The following is a 26,832-nucleotide window of genomic DNA, read 5'->3' as shown; positions in this document are numbered from 1 at the left end:
GTTTCATAATAATAATAATAATAATAATAATAATAATAATCATATAAATACAATGTTTCTCATAGAATCATAGAATCAAAAAGTTGGAAGAGACCTCATTGACCATCCAGTCCAACCCTATTCTGCCAAGAAGCTGGAAAATCACCTTCAAAGCACCCCCGCCATCCAGTCTGTGTTTCAAAGCCTCCAAAGAAGGAGCCTCCACCACACTCCAGGGCAGAGAGTTCCACTCCTGAACAGCTCTCTCACACAGTTAGGAAGTTTCCAGCCCCAAACTTTTAACGCAAAGAGAAAGGAACTAAACGTTTGGAAACTGAAGAGAGAGTCTTCCTCAGCTTACCGTGGCAGTCACTTTGTCCCAGTCTGTGACAAAGGCACGGAATCCCTCGCCAAACAGCGTCCCAGCCGTCCTAAGGGAAGGACGACAAGAGACATCAGAAAAGGACGCAGCAGATAGATGGATAGATAGATAGAGGGATAGACAGACAGATAAGTAGGTAGGTAGGTAGGTGGGTAGGTAGGTAGGTAGACAAACAGATATAGAGGGATATAGAGATAGAGGGGTAGATAAATAGATAGATAGATAGATAGATACAGACAGACAGACAGACGGACGGACGGATGGATAGATGATAGATGGATGGATGGATGGAGGGATGGATGGATAGATAGATAGATAGACAGACAGAGGGATGGATAGAGGGATAGATAGATAGATAGATAGATAGATAGATAGGCAAGTAGACAGACAGACAGAGACAGACAGACGGACGGACGGACGGATGGAGGGAAGGATAGTTACATAGATAGATAGATAGATAGATAGATAGAGGGATGGATAGAGGGATGGATAGAGGGATAGATAGATAGAGGGATAGACAAGGGGTAGACAGATGAATAGATAGAGGGGTAGATACATAGAGGGATAAATTGTTAGATTAGATTGGAAGGGAGTGAGGGAGGATACATAGAGGGATAGACAGACACACAGACAGACAGATGGATACATAGGGGTGTAGGTAGGTAGAATTGCATTGGATAGACCACATCGGCTGATTCAGAAAATTGCATTGGATAGACCACATCGGCTGATTCAGAAAATTGCATTGGATAGACCACATCAGCTGATTCGGAAAATTGCACTGGATAGACCACATCGGCTGATTCAGAAAATTGCATTGGATAGACCACACCAGCTGATTCGGAAAATTGCATTGGATAGACCACATCGGCTGATTCAGAAAATTGCATTGGATAGACCACATCGGCTGATTCAGAAAATTGCATTGGATAGACCACACCAGCTGATTCGGAAAATTGCACTGGATAGACCACATCGGCTGATTCAGAAAATTGCATTGGATAGACCACATCGGCTGATTCAGAAAATTGCATTGGATAGACCACATCGGCTGATTCAGAAAATTGCATTGTATTGACCACATCGGCTGATTCAGAAAATTGCATTGGATAGACCACATCGGCTGATTCAGAAAATTGCATTGGATTGACCACATCGGCTGATTCAGAAAATTGCATTGGATAGACCACATCGGCTGATTCAGAAAATTGCATTGGATTGACCACATCGGCTGATTCAGAAAATTGCATTGGATAGACCACATCGACTGATTCAGAAAATTGCATTGGATTGACCACATCGGCTGATTCAGAAAATTGCATTGGATAGACCACATCGGCTGATTCAGAAAATTGCATTGGATTGACCACATCGGCTGATTCAGAAAATTGCATTGGATAGACCACATCGGCTGATTCAGAAAATTGCATTGGATAGACCACATCGGCTGATTCAGAAAATTGCATTGGATAGACCACATCGGCTGATTCAGAAAATTGCACTGGATAGACCACATCGGCTGATTCAGAAAATTGCATTGGATAGACCACATCGGCTGATTCAGAAAATTGCATTGGATAGACCATATCGGCTGATTCAGAAAATTGCACTGGATAGACCACATCGGCTGATTCAGAAAATTGCATTGGATAGACCACATCGGCTGATTCAGAAAATTGCATTGGATTGACCACATCGGCTGATTTAGAAAATTGCATTGGATAGACCACATCGGCTGATTCAGAAAATTGCATTGGATAGACCACATCGGCTGATTCAGAAAATTGCATTGGATAGACCACATCGGCTGATTCAGAAAATTGCACTGGATAGACCACATCGGCTGATTCAGAAAATTGCATTGGATAGACCACATCGGCTGATTCAGAAAATTGCATTGGATTGACCACATCGGCTGATTCAGAAAATTGCATTGGATAGACCACATCGGCTGATTCAGAAAATTGCATTGGATAGACCACATCGGCTGATTCAGAAAATTGCATTGGATAGACCACATCGGCTGATTCAGAAAATTACATTGGATAGACCACATCGGCTGATTCGGAAAATTGCATTGGATAGACCACACCAGCTGATTCGGAAAATTGCATTGGATAGACCACACCAGCTGATTCGGAAAATTGCACTGGATAGACCACATCGGCTGATGCAGAAAATTGCATTGGATAGACCACATCAGCTCTAGTTTCTGATACTTTAGGTATACTCAAACATACTTGAGGGAATCCAGCACAGTCTGGCGGTGCTCGGCTGCCTTCAACCGAATCTGTTCCCGGATGAGGTCTGCGTTCTCCCGCTCGGCCTTGGCTCGTGCGCGGGCTTCGGCCTCGATCCGCAGCATCTCGTTCTTGTGCCGGAGCTCCATCTCCCGCTCCACCGTAGCTGCAAAGGAGAGACCCAGGAAATATTCCAAGTAAGAGTTCTGGAGATCAAATCTCTAAACTGGTCAGCCAAAAACAAAACAACACATGTATATACTCAAGTATAAGCCAAGTTTTCAGTCCTTTGACATTTATTATTTTACTCTATTATTATTACATTTGTTATTTTCCTCTATTATTTTGATAATATTACATTTCTATTATTTTACTCTATTATTATTTTTATTACATTTATTAATTTACTCTATTATTATTATTACATTTATTATTTTACTCTATTATTATATTTATCATTTTACCCTACTATTGTTATTATTACATTTACATTATTGTACTGTATTATTATTATTTTTACATTTATTATTTACTCTGTAATTACTGATATTATTACATTTCCATTATTTTACTCTATTTGCTGTTATTATTGCATTTCTTATCTTACTCTATTGTTATTATATTTATCATTTTACTCTGTTATTGTTATTATTACATTCACATTATTGTACTGTATTATTATTATTTTTACTGCATTTATTATTTTACTCTGTTATTACGGATATTATTAAATTTCCATTATTTTACTCTGTTATTACGGATATTATTTTACTCTATTTATTATTATTATTATTATTATTATTATTATTATTACATTTATTATATTACTCTTATTATATTTATCATTTTACTCTATTATTGTTATTACTACATTTCCATTATTTTACTCTATTATTATTATTACATTTATCATTTTACTCTATTACTATTATATTTATCATTTTACTCTTTTATTGTTATTATTACATTTACATTGTTGTACTGTATTATTATAATTATTTTTACTGCATTTATTATTTTACTCTGTTATTACTGATATTATTAAATTTCCATTATTTTACTCTATTTATTATTATTATTACATTTATTATTTTACCCTTATTATTATATTTATCATTTTACTCTATTATTGTTATTATTACATTTCCATTATTTTACTATTATTATTATTACATTTATTATTTTACTCTATTACTATTATATTTATCATTTTACTCTTTTATTGTTATTATTACATTTACATTATTGTACTGTATTATTATTATTATTATTACTGCATTTATTATTTTACTCTGTTATTACTGATATTATTTCATTTCCATTATTTTACTCTATTTGCTGTTATTATTGCATTTCTTATCTTACTCTATTGTTATTATATTTATCATTTTACTCTATTATTGTTATTATTACATTTACATTGTTGTACTGTATTATTATAATTATTTTTACTGCATTTATTATTTACTGTTATTAATGATATTATTAGATTTCCATTATTTTGCTCTATTTACTGTTATTATTGCTTTTCTTATTTTACTCTATTACTATTATATTTATAATTTTCCTCTTTTATTGTTATTATTACATTTACATTGTTGTACTGTATTATTATTATTTTTACTGCATTTATTATTTTACTCTATTATTGTTATTATTACATTTACATTGTTGTACTGTATTATTATTATTATTACTGCATTTATTATTTTACTCTGTTATTACGGATATTATTAAATTTCCATTATTTTACTCTGTTATTACGGATATTATTTTACTCTATTTATTATTATTATTATTATTACATTTATTATATTACTCTTATTATATTTATCATTTTACTCTATTATTGTTATTATTACATTTCCATTATTTTACTCTATTATTATTATTACATTTATTATTTTACTCTATTACTATTATATTTATCATTTTACTCTTTTATTGTTATTATTACATTTACATTACTGTACTCTATTATTACTATTTTTACTACATTTATTATTTTACTCTGTTATTACTGATATTATTATATTTATATTATTTTACTCTATTTATAATTATTATTATTACATTTATTATTTTACTCTTATTATTATATTTATCATTTTACTCTATTATTGTTATTACTACATTTCCATTATTTTACTATTATTATTACATTTATTATTTTACTCTATTGTTATTATATTTATCATTTTACTCTTTTATTGTTATTATTACATTTACATTACTGTACTCTATTATTATTATTTTTACTACATTTATTATTTTACTCTGTTATTACTGATATTATTATATTTATATTATTTTACTCTTTGTTATTATTAGTAGTAGTAGTAGTAGTATAACATTTATTATTTTCCTCTATTTTTTATTCCTCTTATTATTTTCCTCTATTTATTCTTATTATTACATTTATTATTTTCCTCTATTATTGTTGTTATTGTTATTGTTGTTATTGTTGTTATTATTATTATTATTGTTACATTTCCACAATTTTACTCTCTTTATTATTATTGGAAGGATACACAAGCACCTTTACATTGAAGGAGGTTAGAATAATGGTTTAATCAGAGTTTACTGCCTTATCTTAAATTACGGTTTTATGTAAATATTCAAATACATTTAACCTATGGATGACTCAATTAATGTCATTTTATCGGTCTCTTTTTACTTTGCAATTGACCAGTAGCTGCTGCATTTTTCGCCCTCGGATTATACTCGAGTCAATACGTTTTCCCAGTTTTTTTGTGGCAAAATTAAGTGCCTCGGCTCATATTTGGGTCGGCTTATACTCGAGTATATACAGTATGTCTTTTGCACGGCTGTAGGAAACAGAGGAGTTATAGTTTCCCTCCAAGAAAAGGGGGAAAAAATAAAATTGAACCCGGGGACATTACCTCTCCTCATGGCCTCCTGCTTCTGAACAGATTCCTCTTGCTTTCTCAAATTCTCTTCATTAAGGAGTTGCTAGAAAGAGAGAACGATCCACTCAAATTAGCTGTTTCCTTATATGCTAATGTATAGGTTTTTGGGGTCCTAAAATCTACCCTCGACTTATACATGAGTATATAAAAGCTCCATGAATGGAAGCTTTGACATGGTTGAACTGAAGCTCTCTGAAGCTTTAGGTGCTCTTACTGACTATTATGTGGCCAAAGTACATCATCCTTACTTCTGAGAGTTTCATCTACGCTGATGATCATGCCATCACCGCTCAAACAAAGAGCTCTTTAAGGCACCTGGGTTCCGACAGTTTAATATCTCTAAATTCTCTCAATATAATTTCTTTCCTCATGTTTTCTTTTATCCAATCTCCAGTTTCATCTATATTCTTCTCTCTTAATTTTTTGTCTAATATATATTTTTATTTTTTGGGGAATTTTCGATCCATTATTATTGGTGTTAGTGTTGAACTTCCTGATAATAATATTTCCTTGTATCTATTCCAAATTCCTAGTACATTTCCCAACACTGGGATTTTTATTCTCTTAATTTCTATAATTATTATTATTATTATTATTCAGTGATGTTTACTATGGATTCTGGTGTATTTAGATGACAGAATGACTCTTCCCTCGACCTTTTGCTATTATCTTGACTATGGCAAGCAACTCAGGTGTATTTCCTGCAAGGAGATGCCCTCACCTGCTGCCTTAGCTGGTCCTCATACCGCTGCCTGGCCAACTTGTCTTGATATTGTGCCCTCTGTGAAGAAAAAAAGGATAAACTTAAATAGATATTTGTTTCCAATATATGTCCTAAAAACATGTTATCTGAAGACAAGAATACGATGGAACCAGGTCCAAACTGAACTCTGAATCATAGAATCATGGAGTTGGAAGAGATCTCGTGTGCCGTCCAGTCCAACCCCATTCTGCAGGGAAATTGCATTCAAAGCACCCCCGACAGATGGCCAGCCTCTGCTTCAAAGCCTCCAAAGAAGGAGCCTCCACCACACTCCGGGGCAGAGAGTTCCACTGCTGAACAGCTCTCACAGTCAGGAAGTTCTTCCTGATGTCCATGAAATGTCTGAGTGTGTTCGGTGTGCGGGAATGGTGACCCGACATTAGCCAGGTTAGGCTAGGGTTAGGGTTGGAAGAGACCGCGTGGGCCATCCAGTCCAACCCCATTCTGCCAGGAAGCAGGAAAATTGCATTCAAAGCACCCCCGACAGATGGCCAGCCTCTGCTTAAAAACCTCCAAAGGAGGAGCCTCCACCACACTCCAGGACAGAGAGTTCCACTGCTGAACAGCTTTCACAGTCAGGAAGTTCTTCCTGATGTCCATGAAATGTCTGTATGTGTTCGGTGTGCGGGAATGGTGACCCGACATTAGCCAGGTTAGGCTAGGGTTAGGGTTAGGGCTGGAAGAGACCGCGTGGGCCATCCAGTCCAACCTCATTCTGCCAAGAAGCAGGAAAATTGCATTCAAAGCACCCCAAACAGATGGTCATCTAGCCTCTGTTTGTTTTGTTTTTTTGTCGTGTCAGGAGCAACCGCTCCTGTTGTGAGAGAATTGGCCGTCTGCAAGGACGTTGCCCAGGGGACGCCCGGATGATTTTTGATGTTTTGTCATCCTTGTGGGAGGCTTCTCTCTTGTCCCCGCATGAGGAGCTGGAGTCGATAGAGGGAGCTCATCCGCCTCTCCCGGGATTCGAACCTGCGACCTGTCGGTCTTCAGTCCTGCCAGCACAGGGCTTTAACCCACTGCGCCACCGGGGGCTCCAGCCTCTGTTTAAAACTCTCCATAGACAGAGCCTCCATCACACTCTGGGGCAGAGAGTTCCACTGCTGAACGGCTCTCACAATCAGGAAGTTTTCCCCAATGTTCAGGTAGAAACTCCTTTCTCATATTTTGGAGCCATTGTTCCATTTATTTATTTATTTACCACATTTATATGCTGCTCTTCTCAACACAAAGGGGACTCAGAGCGGCTTACAAAATATATATACGTACAATATATATTATATTATTAGCATAGTACAATATCAGAATTAAACATCAACCAGACATTGTCTGGATGATACTGACACGATAAATAATATAAGCATTAAACATTGCTATATTGCACCATACCATATCATAGTATTATTAGTAATATTACACGCATTATAATTATATTATCACATTATTATTATATTGCATGACATTATAATATTATAAATATTATATGTATATACAATATATTATATTATATTACATTATATATGTAGCCCGGCCATTGTCACTGTGACTGTGTTTATTGTAATCTTATATCATTAATGTATTCATATGTTTTATGTAATTATGATGTTCTTTGTTGCTTGTATTTTTGGTTTTATTTTGCTGTAATTTGTTGATTGGGCTCGGCCTCATGTAAGCCACCCTGAGTCCCCATTGGGGAGATGGTGGCGAGGTATAAATAAAGATTATTACTATTATTACTAGCCGTCCCCTGCCACGCGTTGCTGTGGCCCACATGGGGGTTCTGTGTGGGAGGTTTGGCCCAATTCTATCGGTGGGGTTCAGAATGCTCTGTGATTGTAGGTGAACTAGAAATCCCAGCAACTACAACTCCCAAATGTCAAGATTCTATTTCCCTCAAACTCCACCAGTGTTCACATTTGGGCATATTGAGTATTCATGTAGAGTTTGGTCCAGATCCATCATTGTTTGAGCCCACAGTGCTCTCTGGATGTAGGTGAACTACAACTCCCAAACCAAAGGACACTGCCCACCAAACCCTTCCAGTATTTTCTGTTGGTCATGGGAGTTCTGTGTGCCAAGTTTGGTCCAATTCTATTGTCGGTGGGGTTCAGAATGCTCTTTGGTTGTAGGTGAACTATAAATCCCAGCAACTACAACTCCCAAAATGACAAAATCAACAAAATCTATGTGAGAAGTTTGCCCCAATTCTTTTGTTGGTGGAGTTCAGCATGCTCTTTGATTGTAGGTGAACTATAAATCCTAGAAAGGACATCTCCCAAATGTCAGGGTCTATTTCCCCCAAACTCAATCTGTGTTCATATTTGGGCATATGGAATATTTGTGCCATGTTTGGTCCAGATCTATCATTGTTTGTGTCCTCAGTGCTCTCTGGATGTAGGTGAACTATAAATCCCAGAAAGGACATCTCCCAAATGTCAGGGTCTATTTTCTCCAAACTGCATCTGTGTTCATATTTGGGCATATGGAATATTTGTGCCAAGTTTGGTCCAGATCTATCATTGTTTGTGTCCTCAGTGCTCTCTGGATGTAGGTGAACTACAACTCCCAAGCTCAAGGTCAGTGCCCAGCAAACCGTTCTGGTGTTTTCTGTTGGTCATGGGAGTCCTTTATGCTAAGTTTGATTCAATTCCATCATTGGTGGAGTTCAGAATGCTCCTTGATTGTAGGGGAACTATAAATCCCAGCAACTACAACTCCCAAATGACAAACTCATTTTTTTTTTAGTGAAGGACATACATTGGGTTGTTAGGAGTCTTGGGTCCAAATTTGGTGTCAATTCGTCCAGTGGTTTTTGAGTTGTGTTAATCCCACAAACGAACATTACATTTTTATTTATATAGATGATGATGATTATTATTATTTGGCAGGTTAACCTTGGTGGATTTTGCTTATTTACACCTCTGTTTTTGCCCCCCGACATGACCAGAAAAGCCCACTTTACTGCTTGCTGTTGCCTTGTCTCTTCACTCAGCGTTTTCCTTCTCTCTTCCGCTTGTATCCGGACCTGCTCGTTTTTCAGTTGCTCAATGGCAGCCTCATACTCCTAGGAGGAAAGACAGAAGGGAAAATAAGGGAAAATGTTCTTTCCAACATTAAGTAAAATTTTATTGATTGATTGATTGACGACATTTCTATGCCGCCCTTCTCACCCCGAAAGGGACTCAGAGCAGCTTACAAGTACAAAGTAAATGCAATATATTATATTATTGCCACAGCACAATATTAATATTATATATTACTGTATTGTACTATAATATTTTTTTAATATTTTTATTTATATACAACATTTATATGCCGCCCTTCTCACCCCGAAAGGGACACAGAGCAGCTTACAAGTACAAAGTAAATACAAAATATTATATTGTTGCCATAGTACAATATTAATATTATTATTGTACTATAATATATTTTTAATATATATAAAAATATATAATAATATATAATAATAAAAATATTTTTATTTAATTACAACATTTATATGCCGCCCTTCTCATCCCGAAAGGGACACAGAGCGGCTTACAAGTACAAAGTAAATAAAATATATTATATTATTTCCATAGCACAATATTAATATTATATACTACTATATTGTACTATGATTTCTTAAATATTTTTTATTTATTTACAACATTTATATGCCGCCCTTCTCACCCCAAAAGGGACACAGAGCAGCTTACAAGTACAAAGTAAATACAATATATTATATTATTGCCATAGTACAATATTAATATTATTATTGTACTATAATATATTTTAATATATATAAAAATATATAATATTATATAATAATAATAAAAATATTTTTATTTAATTACAACATTTATATGCCGCCCTTCTCACCCCGAAAGGGACACAGAGCAGCTTACAAGTACAAAGTAAATACAATATATTATATTATCTCACCCCATTATACCTCATTATATCATATTATTAGTAGTATTATATTGTTAAGGACCGGGCTGGGGCACAGTCAGCTGGGGAGCTAGCTGCATTTAATCATTACTGACCAAAAGGTCATGAGTTCGATGCCAGCCCGGGTCGGAGTGAGCTTCCGACCATTTGTCTAGCTTGCTGTCAACCTTCGCAGCCTGAAAGACAGTTGCATCTGTCAAGTAGGAAATTTAGGTATCGCTTATGTGGGGAGGCCAATTTAACTACCCGCATATACTCGAGTATAAGCTGACCTGAATATAAGCCGAGGCACCTAATTTTACCACAGAAAACTGGGAAAACATATTGACTTGAGTATAAGCCGAGAGTGAGAAATGAAACTGCTACTGGTAAATTTCAAAATAAAAATAGATAACAATTAAATTACATTAATTGAGGCATCAGGAGGTGAAATGGTGTTGAGTATTTACATAAAATTGTAATTTGAGATAAGACTGCCCAACTCTGATTAAATCATTATTCTAACCTTCTTCAGTGTAAATGTATTTACGTATCCTTCCAACAATAATAAAGAGTAAAATAATGAACGTAATAATAATAATAATAATAATAATAAAGTAAAATAATGGAAATGCAGTAATAACAGTAATAATAAGAGTAAAATAATAAATGTAATAATAGAGTAAAATAATAAATGCAATAATAATAAAGTATAATAAATGTAATAATAATAATCTTAATAATAATAGAGTAAAATACTGTAAATGTAATAAAAATACATGAAATAAAAATAATACTAATAACAGAATAAAATAATAAATAACCTTGACTTGAGTATAAACCGAGGGGATCTTTTTCAGCCTAAAAAAAGGGGCTGAAAAACTAGGCTTATACTCGAGTATATACAGTAGTAGTAATTTTATTGATTAGCCCTTAGGCCATATCACAATAAGAAACAGAACAACAAGGCCTGACAAGACCTGATCACACTCCACGTAGAAAGTTAAAATAAGACACTTATAATAATACAGTAAATACATATGATAAGACACGATAAAACTGATAAACTGATCAAGCTGAGTATATACATCATATTTAATTATCACCCCTACAATTTACCCCAATCAGCCCTACATATGTGGTTCTCAGACGTATTGTTTTGCTTAAGTACAGAGCTGTTTTATATGTTATTTTTGGGTCTTGGCCACACATAAAATATGTTGTTCTGATGTGAGAATCCCAATACATTGTCCGTTTGATATATTGACCAAGGTGGAAGTCTCTCACCTTTTGATACAATTTGCAATCAAACAATGTGTGTGCTATATCCTCAATTTCAGGTGCCCCGCAGATACAACTCCGTTCATTATAAGGGATGCTGTTAAATCTCCCGTATATAACCATTGTCTCTAGCTGATCAAATCTGGCTCGAGTGAATACCTCCCTGAGATGTTGAGTATATACAGTAATTTACGACACCATAAAACTCTCCAGCAATGTGCAAAAGAATGAGGAAGTACTCCATCGGTGTCACAAGTGGATAGTGAAGGGACAGCTCCCCCGGTGGCCGGAATACAAAAAGCATATCCTCATGAAGCTGGAAAGTTAAATAGTCTCTGTGTCTCAGTCTATATATGTTGTGTGTCTATGGCATTGAATGTTTCCCATGTAGATGTGCATTGTGATCCGCCCTGATCCAGGGTGAGAAGGGCGGAATATAAATGCTGCAAATAAATAAATAAACAAACAAACGCTGAGTTAAGACTCCACAAAGAACCAAAAGGATTATAATATCTAATAAGATAGTTTGGACCCCAAAAGCTTAGCTCACCTTGAGTTTGGTCTGCTGCTCCAGTTGGAGGGTCTGTTCCTGCAACTGTGCCATGTTGAGGGCCTCTTTGGCATGTCCTGAAGAGGAGGGAGAGACACACACACACAATTCAACACTCCTTTGCGAGGCAAGTGGGGGACCCCTTCAGACCATTTGAGTCTATATCACAACCTACTGGGGAACAAGACTTCCCAAGCTGGAAGGCAGAGAAGTTGTCCACCCCAAATATCAAAGCTGTTCAGGCTTTGACGCTCATTACAGGCAGTCCCCGAGTTACAAACACCCGACTTACAAACGACTCCTAGTCAAGAACAATTCTCACAGGGACAAAAAGTGAGGCGAAATCTCAGACAGCAAAACTGATCCAAAGCTTGCTTTTACACACACTTACACACAGGGCCTGGGAACGGATGCGGCCCCTTGGGCTCTTTTCTCAGGCCCTTCTCTCTCTCACTATCCTATCCTTCCTTCTCTCTTTCCTTCCTTACCTCCCTCTTTCTCCTTCCATCCTTCCTTCCCTCTTTCCTGCCTTCTTCCCTTGTCTTTTCTTCCTTCTCTTTCTCCCTCCCTCCATTCCCTTTCACCCTTTAGTCCTCCTCTCTTTATTTCCTCCTTCCCTTCCATCTTTCTTTTCCTCCCTTTCGTCCTTCGTTCCCTCTTTCCACCCTCCTTTCCTCTCTCCCCTTCCTTCCCTTTTGTCTTTCCTTTCTTCTCTTTCCTTCCCCTCTCCCTCTTTCTCCCTCCCTCCATTCCCTTCCACCCTTTGGTCCTCCCTTGCTTCTGTCTCTCTTTATTTCCTCCTTCCCTTCCATCTTTCTTTTCCTCTTTTCTTCCACCCTCATTCCCTCTTTCTCTTTCCTTCGCTTTCCTCCCTCCCTCCCTTCCCCTCTCCCTCTTTCTCCCTCCCTCCATTCCCTTCCACCCTTTGGTCCTCCCTTACTTCCTTCTCTCTTTACTTCCTCCTTCCCTTCCATCTTTCTTTTCCTCCCTTTGCTCCTTTCTTCCACCCTCCTTCCCTCTCTCCCTCTTTCTCCTTCCTTCGCTTTCCTTCCTTCCCCTCTCCCTCTTTCTCCCTCCCTCCATTCCCTTCCACTCTTTGGTCCTCCCTTCCTTCCTTCTCTCTTTACTTCCTCCCTCCCATCTTTTTTTCCTCCCTTTCGTCCTTTCTTCCCTCTTTCCACCCTCCTTCCCTTTTGTCTTTCCTTCCTCCCTTCTTTCCCCCTCCCTCCATTCCACCCTTTAGTCCTCCCTTAATCCTTATTTCCTCCCTCCCTTCCATCTTCCTTTTCCTCCCTTTCATCCTCCCCTTTCTACCCTCCTTCCTTCTCTCCCTCTTTCTCCTTCCTTCCTTCGCTTTCCTCCCTCCCTCCCTTTCCCTCTTTCTCCCTCCCACCTTTTTGTTCTTCCTCCCTTTTTTCCTTCCTTCCACCGAAACCAATTCCTGGGGTTTGGGATACAAGGTTTGCTTCAAGGGAAAACCTGTTAGATCAGGCATCGTTTGGAACTCAAGTTCAAGTGCCATGGAAATCCTGTTCAAGGGGTCTTGTTCCTGTGGAGAATTTTAGCCCTTTGGATTGTCTGTGCTTCCTGCCTGGATAAACACTGCCTTGGAACTGCTTTTATAACTTGTGTGGACATTGCTTTGTGTTACTGCATTTTACTGACTTATTACTTTTTGGAACCTTCTTATTTCCTTACAAGCATTTATTTCTTCTGGCTATTTTCTAAGCTTCAATAAAAGAGGATTTGTTTCTTCACTCATCGCAGATTTAGGCTGAAAAATGTGGTATAGAAATAAAGCAAATAATAATAATAATAATAATAATAATAATTGTGGGGTGTGTTTTAAAGTCCGAGGGCTTTTTCCTGATCTGGAGTGCAACAGCTAGAATAGAAGAGTCAGACTCTAAAGCAACTGAAAACATCTGTCTAAAGAAACCTTTCTGTTGTCTAACTTTGAGCTACCAACTTGCATTATCCCAGCAGTAGATTGCATCAGTGAGAGCTGACCTTTGAACCTTCCGCCCTCATGTGACTCTGAGTTTCTCATTCATTCAATGACTAGATCATGGGTACGGTTGTCTAGTGAGGCCCGAGCACTCTTTTGCTGCAAAGGCGGAAAAACCTTGCAAAGCTAGAGTTATCATGGGAGTTATAGTTTCTAAAGTTCTTTATTTATTTACGACATTGATATGCCACCCTTCTCACCCCAAAGGGGACTCAGAGCGGCTTACAAGATATATATACATACAATATAGATTTTTAGCACAGCACAATATCAGTATTATATATTACTATATTGTACTACACCATTATATTGTAATATTACATGTAATATAATAATAATAATAATTTTTTTTTGTCGTGTCAGGAGTGACTTGAGAAACTGCAAGTCGCTCCTGGTGTGAGAGAATTGGCCGTCTGCAAGGACGTTGCCCAGGGGACACCTGGATGATTTGATGTTTTATCATCCTTGTGGGAGGCTTCTCTCATGTCCCCGCATGAGGAGCTGGAGCTGATAGAGGGAGCTCATCCACCTCTCCCCAGATTTGAACCTGCGACCTGTTGGTCTTCAGTCCTGCCAGCACAGGGCTTTAACCCACTGCGCCACCGGGGGCTCCATAATAATAATAATAATATATTATTATTATTAGCATAACCTCACCCACCCTTCCCTACATTTTTCAATTCTGCGCCCATCCACACAGCTGAATAAAATCCCACATTGAATTGATCTTGATTTATAGCAGTTGTAGGTACTGAGAATTATAGTTCACCGGCAACTGAAGAGCACTCTGAAGGCAAGGTTCTGGAAAAGATTGTTAAGGAAGTGGTCTGCAAACACTTAGAAAGAAATGCCGTCATTGCTAATAGTCAACATGGATTTATCAAAAACAAGTCAGGTCAGACTCATCTGATCTCTTTTTTCGATAGAGTTACAAGCTGGGTAGATGCGGGGAATGATGCCGTGGATGTGGCATACCTGGATTTCAGGAAGGCCTTCGACAAGGTCCCCCATGACCTTCTGGCAAGGAAACTAGTCCAATGTGGGCGAGGCAAAACTACGGTGAGGTGGATCTGTCATTGGTTAAGTGGACGAACACAGAGAGTGCTCACTAATGCTTCCTCTTCATCTTGGAAAGAAGTGAAGGGCCATCTGCAGGGTTCCCCCCTGGGCCCGGTCCTGCTCAGGATCTTTATTAATGACTTAGAGGAAGGGCTAGAAGGCAGGATCATCAAGTTTGCAGACGACACCAAATTGGGAGGGAGAGCCAAGACTCCAGAGGACAGGAGCAGAATTCAAAACGATCTTGACAGATTAGAGAGATGATGGGCCAAAACTAACACAATGAAGTTCAACAGTGACAAATGCAAGATACTCCACTTTGGCAGAAAAAATGAAATGCAAAAATACAGAATGGGGGAGGCTTGGCTCGAGAGCAGTACGTGTGAAAAAGATCTTGGAGTCCTCGTGGACAACAAGTTAAACATGAGCCAACAATGGGATGTGGCGGCAAAAAAAGCCAATGGGATTTTGGCCTGCATCAAGAGGAGCCTAGTGTCTAGATCTAAGGAAGTCATGCTCCCCATGCTCTATTCCGCCTTGGTTAGACCACACCTGGAATACTGTGTCCAATTCTGGGCACCACAATTCAAGGGAGATATTGACTCTAAGCTGGAATGTGTCCAGAGGAGGGCGACTAAAATGATCAAGGGTCTGGAGAACAAGCCCTATGAGGAGCGGCAGAAGGAGCTGGGCATGTTTAGCCTGAAGAAGAGAAGGCTGAGAGATGATAGCCATGTATAAATACGTGAGAGGAAGCCACAGGGAGGAGGAGGGAGCAAGCTTGTTTTCTGCTTCCTTGGAGACTAGGACGCAATGGAACAATGGCTTCAAACTACAAGAAAGGAGATTCCATCTGAACATGACTGTGAGAGCCGTTCAGCAATGGAACTCTCTGCCATGGAGCATGGTGGAGGCTCCTTCCTTGGAGGCTTTGAAACAGAGGCTGGATGGCCATCTGTCAGGGGTGCTTTGAATGCAATATTCCTGCTTCTTGGCAGAATGGGGTTGGACTGGATGATGGCCTAGGAGGTCTCTTCCAACTCTTTGATTCTAGGATTCTATGACTGTGAGAGCTGTTCAGCAGTGGAACTCTCTGCCCTGGAGTGTCATGGAGGTTCCTTCTTTGGAAGCTTTTAAACAGAGGCTGGATGGCCATCTGTCAGGAGTGATTTGATATTCCTGCTTCTTGGCAGAATGGGGTTGGACTGGATGCTTTGATTCTATGAACTCCACCAATGATGGACCTGGTATTAACTTGGCAAACAGACCCCCTTGCCCAACAAAAAAATATTGGGTGTCTTTGGAGGGATTTATGGGAATGCTTTCAGTCGGGGACAATTTCATCCTAGGTTTTATGTGTTTCCTCCACCACAGGCATCCCAGTGTCCCTTACTCTCTCCATTGGTGTGGGATTGTTTGTTTCTTTACGACATTTACAGGGGTTGTAGTTGTAGTTCAGGGAGTTGTAGTTCACCCACAAGCAGGGAAAGTGTGACCTCCACCCTAGTTCCTCCACCACAGGCACCCCAGTATTCCTTACTCTCTCCATTGGTGTGGGATTGATTGTTTCTTTATGACATTTATAGGCCGAAGGGGTTGTAGTTGCAGTTCAAGGAGTTGTAGTTCACCCACACCCAGGGAAAGTGTGACCTCCACCACAGGCATCCCAGTGTTCCATACTCTCTCCACTGGTGTGGGATTGTTTGTTTCTTTACGACATTTACAGGGGTTGTAGTTGTAGTTCAGGGAGTTGTAGTTCACCCACAAGCAGGGAAAGTGTGAGCTCCACACAAGTTCCTCCACTACAGGCACCCCAGTGTTCCTTACTCTCTCCATTGGTGTGGGATTGTTTGTTTCTTTATGACATTTATAGGCCGAAGGGGTTGTAGTTCAGGGAGTTGTAGTTCACCCACACCCAGGGAAAGTGTGTCCTCCACCTGAGGCACCCCAGTGTCCCTTCCTCTCTCCACTGGTGTGGGATTGTTTGTTTCTTTACGACATTTATAGGGGTTGTAGTTGTAGTTCAGGGAGTTGTAGTTCACCCAGAAAGAAGGGAGAGTGTGACCTCCACCCGAGGGAGACCCCACGACCCGCCCCTGCCTGCCTGGCTGGACTCACGCGAGGCGTCGAGCTCCCTGGCGGCCTTGGCGGCGCGCTCCAGGCCGGTGGGGTCGAAGTTGCTCCATTTGTCCTTGGGCCGGCCCGCCTCCCCGGCGCCTTCCCCGGAGGAGGATCCCGAAGGCGGAGGAGGCAGTGGAGGGAGGCCCGGGGAAGAGGCGTCGCCGCCGCCTCCCCCTCCGCGGTTCAAGCCGAAGAGCCACGACATGAAGGCACTTCCTTCACCGGCAATCACCGGAAAAAATTTCCCTCAGACACGCGGAGCACGCTCTCTCCCTTCTGCGCAGGCGCAGCCCCGCCTCTTCCGGCCTCCGTCTGTTCTGCGCAGGCGCGGCCACGCCCCTTCTTCCTTCCTCTGACGCTGATTGGCGGAAAGATTTACAACACACCTCTAAGTATCGCCTTTCCCTGCAAATCTGTTTCTGCGCATGCGTAGCCACGCCCCTTTTCATTCCTCTCACGCTCATTGTAACCCTCTGCTAAGCATTTCCCTTCGTGCTGGATCTGGTTCTACGCATGCGCGGTCACGCCCCCTTTCCTTCCTCGCAATCCCAATGTAACCCTCTACTAAGCATCTCCATTCCTGCTGGATCTGGTTCTGCGCATGCGCGGCCACGCCCCTTTTCCTGCCTCAATCTCATTGTAACTCTCTACTAAGCTGGATCTGGTTCTACGCATGCGCGGTCACGCCCCCTTTCCTTCCTCGCAATCTCAATGTAACCCTCTACTAAGCTGGATCTGGTTCTGCGCATGCGCGGCCACGCCCCCTTTCCTTCCTCGCAATCCCAATGTAACCCTCTGCTAAGCATCTCCCTGCATGCTGGATCTGGTTCTGCGCATGCGCAACCCCGCCCCCTTTCCTTCCTCGCAATCTCATTGTAACCCTCTACTAAGCATCTCCTGGCGTGCTGGATCTGGTTCTGCGCATGCGCGGCCACGCCCCTTATTTCCTCTCACGCTCATTGGCGGACCAGATTAACAACCCTTTGCGAACAATCCTCCTCTGAAGTGCGGGTCTGGTTCTGCGCATGCGCGGCTACGCCCCTTTTCCTTCCTCTCACGCTCATTGTAACCCTCTGCTAAGCGTCTCCTTTCGTGCTGGATCTGGTTCTACGCATGCGCGACCACGCCCCTTCTTCTTTCCTCTCACGCTCATTGGCGGACCAGATTAAGAACCCTCTGCAAACCATCCCCCTCTGAAGTGCGGGTCTGGTTCTGCGCATGCGCGGCCACGCCTCTTTTCCTTCCTCACACGCTCAGAACCCTCTGAACAATCACCTACTGGGGGTCTAGTTCTGCGCATGCGCGGCCCCGCCTCTTTTTCTTCCCCTCACGCTCATTGGCGGAAAGGTTTACAATTCTCTGATATGTATCTCCCTTCGTGCGGATTTGGTTCTGCGCATGCGCAGTCACGTCCCTTCTTTCTTCTTTCCTCACGCTGATTGGCGGAAAGGTTTAGAACCCTCTGCTAAGGATTTCCCTTCGCGCGGATCTATTTCTGCGCATGCGCAGCCACGCTCCTTTTCCCCTGCCTTCCTCTCTCGCTGATTGGCGGAAAGGTTTACAACCCTCTGCTAAGGGCGGGTCTGGTTCTGCGCATGCGCGGCTCCGATGCCTTTTGGGCGGAAGGGAAGGAAAGGAGGCGGTCCTTCCCCTTAGCAACGGGGACTTGTTTGTGACTGTTGCTACGGGGAAGTTGGCTGGAGCTTGGCAGGCCTTCTTTCAGGTGGGAAGGGGCGCTTTTGGAGGGGTGTGACTTCCCATTCATTCATAGAATCATAGAATAATTGAGTTGGAAGAGGCCACATGGGCCATCTAGTCCAACCCACTGCCATTCAGGGAAAACACCATCAAAGCACCCCTGACAGATGGCCATCTGGCCTCTGCTTAAAACTTCCAGAGAAGGAGAATCCAAATGTCTATATCCCACTGCAAAACAGTTCTTACTCTCAGGAAGTTCTTTCCAATGTTTAGGTGGGATCTCTTGTCCTGCAGTTTTCTGAATCAGCTGATGTGGTCTATCCAGTGCAATTTTCTGAATGAGCTGGTGTGGTCTATCCAGTGCAATTTTCTGAATCAGCTGATGTGGTTTATCCAATGCAGTTTTCTGAATCAGCCAATAGGGTCTATCCAATGCAGTTTTCTGAATCAGCTGATGTGGTCTATCCAGTGCAATTTTCTGAATCAGCTGATGTGGTCTATCCAGTGCAGTTTTCTCAGTCAGCCAATGTGGTCTATCCAATGCAGTTTTCTCAATCAGCTGGTGTGGTCTATCCAAGGCAATTTTCTGAATCAGCAGAGGTGGTCTATCCAGTGCAATTTTTTGAATCAGCTGAGGTAGTTTATCCAGTGCAATTTTCTGAATCAGCAGAGGTGGTTTATCCAGTGCAATTTTCTGAATCAGCTGATGTGGTCTATCCAGTGCAGTTTTCTCAGTCAGCCGATGTGGTGTATCCAATGCAGTTTTCCCAATCAGCTGGTGTGGTCTATCCAATGCAGTTTTCTAAATCAGTTGATGGGGTCTATCCAGTACAATTTTCTAAATCAGCTGTTGTGGTCTATCCAATGCAGTTTTCTGAATCAGCTGGTGTGGTCTATCCAATGCAGTTTTCTGAATCAGCTGGTGTGGTCTATCCAATGCAGTTTTCTGAATCAGCTGATGTGGTCTATCCAATGCAATTTTCTGAATCAGGATCCCAAATAAGCAGACCAGATCTAAAGTTGATCAAAACTAATTTGTAACTCTTTTGGTACTGATGTTGGAGAGTGATCCCTGGTCGAAGTGGTCCCTGGTCAAACAAAAAGGTTAGGAACCACTGCTTTATTGTGTTCTAGGCTCCAGAGCATTAGAATCAATATTAATTTATTTTGGATTCAGTTGACTAGCATTCATCTTGGTACCTTGTGTTCAGACTATGGCCTGCTCTGGATTTGTCAGAGAAAGTTGCCCTTGGGCAATTTTCCATTTTCTAAGCACGAGAACATGAGCAATGCATCCTTCTGTATGTTGTGGACTGAAATTCCCAGCACTTCTCAGACATTCTAAAATAAATGAAAAGTCGCAGGTTCGAATCCGGGGAGCGGCGTGAGCTTCCGCTGTCAGCCCCAGCTTCTGCCAACCTAGCAGTTCGAATGCAAGCAAATGTGAGTAGATCAATAGGTATCGCTCTGGTGGTAAAGGTAATGGTGCTCCATGCGGTTATGCCGGCCACACGACCTTGGAGGTGTCTATGGAAAATGCTGGCTCTTAGAGAATTTTGGAGAATTTTGCAAACTCTGTACTGAAATTAATGATTTTTCCTTCAACATAGATAATTACACATCACAGAGATGTCCACCATGGATAACTTGGAAGAAAGTCTGAAGAAACTCAAGGTCCAAGTGGACAGCTTGGCCTCCAGTTTGAATCAAGAGTGGCCTTTCCACTTTGAGTGTGTTGCTGATTCCAGCCATTTTGGCTCCAGTTGGCCAGTGGCTCTTGCTGGGAGCGTGGAGGACTCTGCTATTGGAGAGCCACCAAAGTCATCCACAGAGACAGAGTGGTCCTTAAAGCCAAAGCATCTGCTCAGACCTTCAGAGATGGCAAGCCTGGGCCTCCCAACCTTTGCCACGCCGCCAATGAACCGGGTGGCTGGGCTACTGGGGAGTGAGATCGTACGCCAGAATATCTGGTCCTCAATGGATCTCGCCTTACCTTTGAAGCTTGGCTCTCCGCATGTCATTGGCGTCAAGTCTTTGCTGCCCCCCGAAATCCCCGTGAAAGGCCTCTGGCCAAAACAGAGTTCTTTCTCGCCAACCGGAAGCCGCTCGCCAAGCCTTGACCATTCTGGGTCCATCCGCAGCCGGTCATTCTCTCCACCCACCAAACGTGCTCGCTGGGTCCGATCTCGCTCTCAGTCTCCGAGGCCGGTGTGGAGGCCCACCTCAGCCAAGGCCAACGCGTGTGCCCAGCCTCCGCCACAGCTCTCCAAGTCCAGTAGCGGTCAGAAGAAAGGCAGGTTGAGCAAGCAGCCACAAGCAAGGATACACAGGTCAGGAACTTCAGCTTCCAGCTCCTGGTCTCCTAAGGCAAGGGGAACCCTCCACAATGGATGGAGTCCATACAGTTTACCTTCCGCTTCTATCTCCTCACCTACAGCCCAGGAACTCAATGAAAGGTAAGAGAGATCTTGGCCATTGTTTATATCCAACCACGCAAATAAGCTGCTGTTAATACACAGTGCCCTCTATATCTCTAGTCCTTTTATTTATTACTAGCTTGGGGACCCAGCGCTGCCCAGATTATTAGAGAAAGGCATTGTTTGCCTGTGCTCCAAGTTTAGTCTAGATCCAGTGTCAGCTGGATTTAGGGGGTACAGGTGAACTATAACTACGATTTGCAAGTCCCATCATCCATGGTCCGTCCTCCTCCAAAACGTAGCAGGATGTAGAGTGGGTCATGGGGGCTCTGTGTGCCAAGTTTGGTCTTTATCGGTCATTAGGTGAGGGTCGCAGTAGTCTCAGGATGTGAGTGAAGGTGCTGAAAGTCCCATCATCCATGGTCCATCCTCCTCCAAAAAGTAGCAGGATGTAGAGTGGGTCATGGGGGCTCTGTGTGCCAAGTTTGGTCTTTATCGGTCATTAGGTGAGGGTCGCAGTAGACTCAGGATGTGAGTAAAGGTATTGAAAGTCCCATCATCCATGGTCCATCCTCCTCCAAAAAGTAGCAGGATGTAGAGTGGCTCAAGGGGGCTCTGTGTGCCAAGTTTAGTCTTTATCGGTCATTAGGTGAGGGTCGCAGTAGTCTCAGGATGTGAGTGAAGGTGCTGAAAGTCCCATCATCCATGGTCCATCCTCCTCCAAAAGGTAGCAGGATGTAGAGTGGGTCATGGGGGCTCTGTGTGCCAAGTTTGGTCTTTATCGGTCATTAGGTGAGGGTCGCAGTAGTCTCAGGATGTGAGTGAAGGTGCTGAAAGTCCCATCATCCATGGTCCGTCCTCCTCCAAAATGTAGCAGGATGTAGAGTGGGTCATGGGGACTCTGTGTGCCAAGTTTGGTCTTTATCGGTCATTAGATGAGGGTCGCAGTAGTCTCAGGATGTGAGTAAAGGTATTGAAAGTCCCATCATCCATGGTCCGTCCTCCTCCAAAAAGTAGCAGGATGTAGAGTGGGTCATGGGGAGTCTTCTTCCTTGCAGGATCTTGAGCATTACCTTACTGGCATGAGAAATTAGTAATATTACATGTAATATAAAACATATAACTACAAAATTGTATTATTATTATTATTATTAGTGTTATATTGTATTACATTATAATATTATAAATATGGTTGTGTTGTACCTGCCGCATACCAGTACAGCCATCTGTTGAGGTGTTACGAAGGTGGAGGCATTGCTTTTCACTTTAACAACACAACCGTTCAATGCTAAGGCTTCCCGCCAAAATGGAACTGTACAGGAGAGTCTACTGAACAAGACAGTACCTGCTGCATACCAGTACGGCCATCTGTTGAGGAGTTACCAAGGTGGAGGCATTGCTTTTCACTTTAACAACACAACCGTTCAATGCTAAGGCTTCCCGCCAAAATGGAACTGTAGGGGAGAGTCTACTGAGCAAGCCAGTACCTGCTGCATACCAGTATGGCCATCTGTTGAGGAGTTACCAAGGTGGAGGCATTGCTTTTCACTTTAACAACACAACCGTTCAATGCTAAGGCTTCCTGCCAAAAAGGAACTGTAGAGGAGAGTCTACTGAGCAAGCCAGTACCTGCTGCATACCAGTACGGCCATCTGTTGAGGTGTTACAAAGGTGGAGGCATTACTTTTCAATTTAACAACACAACCGTTCAATGCTAAGGCTTCCCACCAAAATGGAACTGTAGAGGAGAGTCTACTGAACAAGCCAGTACCTTGAGACAGTTAATTACCCAAACTAGAAACTGTAAGCCTGTCTTGTCCCATTCAGGTTCCTCCAGACTCTGGCTGAAAGTGCCATTGGGAACTCCCTGATCGAGATGTCTCCCTACCAGCAAGAGTTGGCTCGTCTCCGCCTGGAGCGCCTTCGTGTGGAAGAAGCCTGGTTGCTGGAGCTCAGGAGGCGGCAGGAACTGGAGCGGACCCGAGGACCCAAACCAAAATGGTAAATGCAGATTTTTCAAAAGGTGAAGCTGAGTATCGGATCTTTAGGTAAAGGTAAAGGTTTCCCCTCGATACTAAGCATAGGAGGAATAACAATAATACATAGAGTAAAATAATAATTGTAATAATAATAATATTAAATGCATTAATTACAATAGTAAATAGAATAAAATAATAAATGTAACAATAACAATAATAGCAGAGCAAAATAATAAACGTAATAATATTAATAAATAGATCTCAAGATAATAGAGTAAAATAATAAATGTAAACATAATTAGTTGAGTAAAATAATAAATATAATAATAATAGTGTAAAATAATAAATGTAATAAAATAATAATGTTGTTGTTGTTCATTCGTTCAGTCGTCTCCGACTCTTCGTGACCTCATGGACCAGCCCACGCCAGAGCTCCCTGTCGGCCGTTACCACCCCCAGCTCCCTCAAGGTCAGTCCAGTCACTTCAAGGATGCCATCCATCCATCTTGCCCTTGGTCGGCCCCTCTTCCTTTTACCTTCCACTTTCCCCAGCATAATTGTCTTCTCTAGGCTTTCCTGTCTCCTCATGATGTGGCCAAAGGACTTCCACTTTGTCTCTAGTCTCCTTCCCTCCAATGAGCAGTCGGGCTTTATTTCCTGGAGGATGGACTGGTTGGATCTTCTCGCAGTCCAAGGCACTCTCAGCACTTTCCTCCGGCACCACAGTTCAGAAGCATCAATCTTCCTTCGCTCGGCCTTCCCTAAGGTCCATCTCTCACATCCGTAGGTGACTACAGAGAAGACCATGGCTTGGAGTAGGCAATGGATCTTGGTTGCCAGTCTGATGTCTCTACTCTTTACTATTTTATCGAGACTGGACATTGCTCTCCTCCCAAGAAGGAAGCGTCTCCTGATTTCCTGGCCACAGTCTGCATCTGCAGTCATCTTTGCGCCTAGAAATACAAAGTCTGTCACGGCCTCCACGGTTTCTCCCTCTATTTTCCAGTTGTCAATCATTCTTGTTGCCATCATCTTGGTTTTTTTGACGTTTAGCTGCAATCCGGCTTTTGCGCTTTCTTCTTTCACCTTGATGAGAAGGCTCCTCAGCTCCTCCTCGCTTTCGGCCATCAGAGTGGTGTCATCTGCATATCTGAGGTTGTTAATGTTTCTTCCAGCAGTTTTCACCCCAGCTTTGCATTCATCAAGCCCCGCACATCCTCGCATGATGTGTTCTGCATACACGTTAAAAAGGTTGGGTGAGAGGATGCAGCCTTGCCGGACGCCTTTCCCAATCTTGAACCAGTCTGTTGTTCCGTGGTCAGTTCTGACTGTTGCTCCTTGGTCCTTGGACAGATTCCTCCTCAGGAGAGAGGGAAGGGGGCTTGGTATCCCCAGACCACCAAGAACTTGCCACCATTTATTATGATCCACACAGTCAAAGGCTTTAGAATAGTCAATGAAGCAGAAGTAGATGTTTTTCTGAAACTCCCTGCCTTTCTCCATTCTCCAGCGGATATTGGCAATCTGGTCTCTGGTTCCTCTGCCTTTTCTAAACCCAGCTTGAACATCTGGCAACTCTCTCTCTCCATGTCTTGCTGGAGTCTTCCTTGCAGGATCTTGAGCATTACCTTCCTGGCATGAGAAATAAGGGCCACTGTACGGAAGTGTGAGCAGTCTTTCGCATTTCCCTGTTTTGGTATGGGGATATAAGTTGATTTTTTCCAGTCTGATGGAATAATAATAAATAGAGTAAAATAATAATTGTAATAATAATAATAATATTAAATGCATTAATTACAATAGTAAATAGAATAAAATAATAAATGTAACAATAACAATAATAGCAGAGCAAAATAATAAACGTAATAATATTAATAAATAGATCTCAAGATAATAGAGTAAAATAATAAATGTAAACATAATTAATTGAGAAAAATAATAAATATAATAATAATAGAGTAAAATAATAAATGTAATAAAATAATAATAAATAGAGTAAAATAATAATTGTAATAATAACAATATTAAATGCATTAATTACAATATTAAATAGAATAAAATAATAAATGTAACAATAATAATAATAGTAGAGCAAAATAATAAACGTAATAATATTAATGAATAGATCTCAAGTGATGTAAAGATAATAAATAGAGTAAAATGATAAATGTAAACATAAGTGATTGAGTAAAATAATAAATATAATAATAATAGAGTAAAATAATAAATGTAATAAAATAATAATAAATAGCATAAAATAATAAATGTAAACATAATTGATTAAAATAATAAATATAATAATAAATAGAGTAAAATAATAATTGTAATAATAATAATATTAAATGCATTAATTACAATATTAAATAGAATAAAATAATAAATCTAACAATAACAATAATAGTAGAGCAAAATAATAAACGTAGTAATATTAATAAATAGATCTCAAGTGATGTAAGGATAATATATAGAGTAAAATAACAAATGTAAACATAATTGAGTAAAATAATAAATATAGTAATAGAGTAAAATAATAAATGTAATAAAATAATAATAAATAGAGTAAAAAATGTAAATATAATTGAGTAAAATAATAAATATAATAATAATAGAGTAAAATAATAAATGTAATACTAATACTACTAATAGAGTAAAATAATAAATGTAAACATAATTGATTGAGTAAAATAATAAATATAATAATAAATAGCATAAAATAATAAATGTAAACATAATGGATTAAAATAATAAATATAATAATAATAGAGTAAAATAATAAATGTAATAAAATAATAATAAATAGCGTAAAAAAATAAATGTAATAAAATAATAATAAATAGAGTAAAATAATAGATGTAAACAAATAATAATAAATAGAGTAAAATAATAAATGTAGTAATAACAATAATAAATCCTCGCCTTATAATCGAGTAGGTAAAGGAAAAGGAATTGCAATATTGTTGATGGCCCATGTAAATCCATGGCTTGCTTTGTTTTAGGTATGAGATGCGAAACTCTCAGTTCCACTACAAAGCCCGCAAAAATAATGAGCTTTTGAGAACCAGCCAAGAGGTGCCATCGGTCTCCAAGTACAGGCAGGACCTCATGACGGCCTCCAAGGAATTCCTCCTGCAGCCGTCTTCCACTTACTTAAACTCTTCTATGATCAAATGAAAATGAGATTATGTGGACAAATGCCCCAGAAACCTCACAATAGTTGTGGTTCAAAGTTCCCTTTTGTCTGTTTTGACACAACAACAAAAAAATAAAAATAAAAAGTGATGAAAATTGAGTTTTCTGGGCTCTCTGGCCATGTTCCAGAAGCATTCTCTCCTGACATTTCACCCACATCGATGGCAAGCATCCTCAGAGGTTGTGAGGTTTGTTGGAAACTAGGCAAGTGGAGTTTATATATCTGTGGAATAATGTCCAGGGTGGGAGAAAGAACTCTTGTCTGGGTTGCGGTGAGTTTTCCAGACTTTCTGGCCATGTTCCAAAAGCATTCTCTCCTGATGT

General features: G+C 40.6%; 2 protein-coding genes across 2 annotated transcripts in view; one reads left to right on the top strand and one right to left on the bottom strand.

Annotated features, from left to right (window-relative positions):
- The window catches only part of LOC132764856 (ATPase family AAA domain-containing protein 3), a 39,221-nt gene extending 21,456 nt beyond the window's left edge, over positions 1 to 17,765 (bottom strand). The window contains exons 1-7 of the mRNA XM_067472965.1: positions 17,223 to 17,765; positions 12,038 to 12,114; positions 9,257 to 9,358; positions 6,253 to 6,312; positions 5,505 to 5,574; positions 2,602 to 2,767; positions 341 to 410 (exon numbers count right to left, since the gene is read on the bottom strand). Coding sequence (XP_067329066.1) covers positions 341 to 410; positions 2,602 to 2,767; positions 5,505 to 5,574; positions 6,253 to 6,312; positions 9,257 to 9,358; positions 12,038 to 12,114; positions 17,223 to 17,430 — 753 coding nt within the window. The 5' untranslated portion in view covers positions 17,431 to 17,765. The remainder of the gene's footprint in view (positions 1 to 340; positions 411 to 2,601; positions 2,768 to 5,504; positions 5,575 to 6,252; positions 6,313 to 9,256; positions 9,359 to 12,037; positions 12,115 to 17,222) is intronic.
- Positions 17,766 to 20,440: 2,675 nt separating this feature from the next.
- On the top strand, positions 20,441 to 26,561 carry LOC132764943 (uncharacterized). The gene is made up of 3 exons (XM_060759113.2): positions 20,441 to 21,379; positions 23,168 to 23,341; positions 26,316 to 26,561. Exons 1-3 carry the CDS (start codon positions 20,553 to 20,555, stop codon positions 26,488 to 26,490), a joined length of 1,176 nt encoding a protein of 391 aa, XP_060615096.2. The 5' UTR covers positions 20,441 to 20,552; the 3' UTR covers positions 26,491 to 26,561.
- Positions 26,562 to 26,832: the final 271 nt, after the last annotated feature.

This window comes from Anolis sagrei, chromosome 13 (assembly GCF_037176765.1).
Source record: "Anolis sagrei isolate rAnoSag1 chromosome 13, rAnoSag1.mat, whole genome shotgun sequence".
NCBI classification, from domain to species: Eukaryota; Metazoa; Chordata; class Lepidosauria; order Squamata; family Dactyloidae; genus Anolis; species Anolis sagrei.
This window is presented reverse-complemented; position numbering and strand designations above follow the sequence as displayed.

Excerpts from the sequence above, each read along its gene's own strand:
- LOC132764943 (XM_060759113.2), top strand. The coding sequence starts at position 20,553 with ATGTCCACCATGGATAACTTGGAAGAAAGTCTGAAGAAACTCAAGGTC. Across the intron at positions 21,380-23,167 it reads GCCCAGGAACTCAATGAAAG|GTTCCTCCAGACTCTGGCTG; the intron begins GTAAGAGAGATC and ends TGTCCCATTCAG. Across the intron at positions 23,342-26,315 it reads CGAGGACCCAAACCAAAATG|GTATGAGATGCGAAACTCTC; the intron begins GTAAATGCAGAT and ends GCTTTGTTTTAG.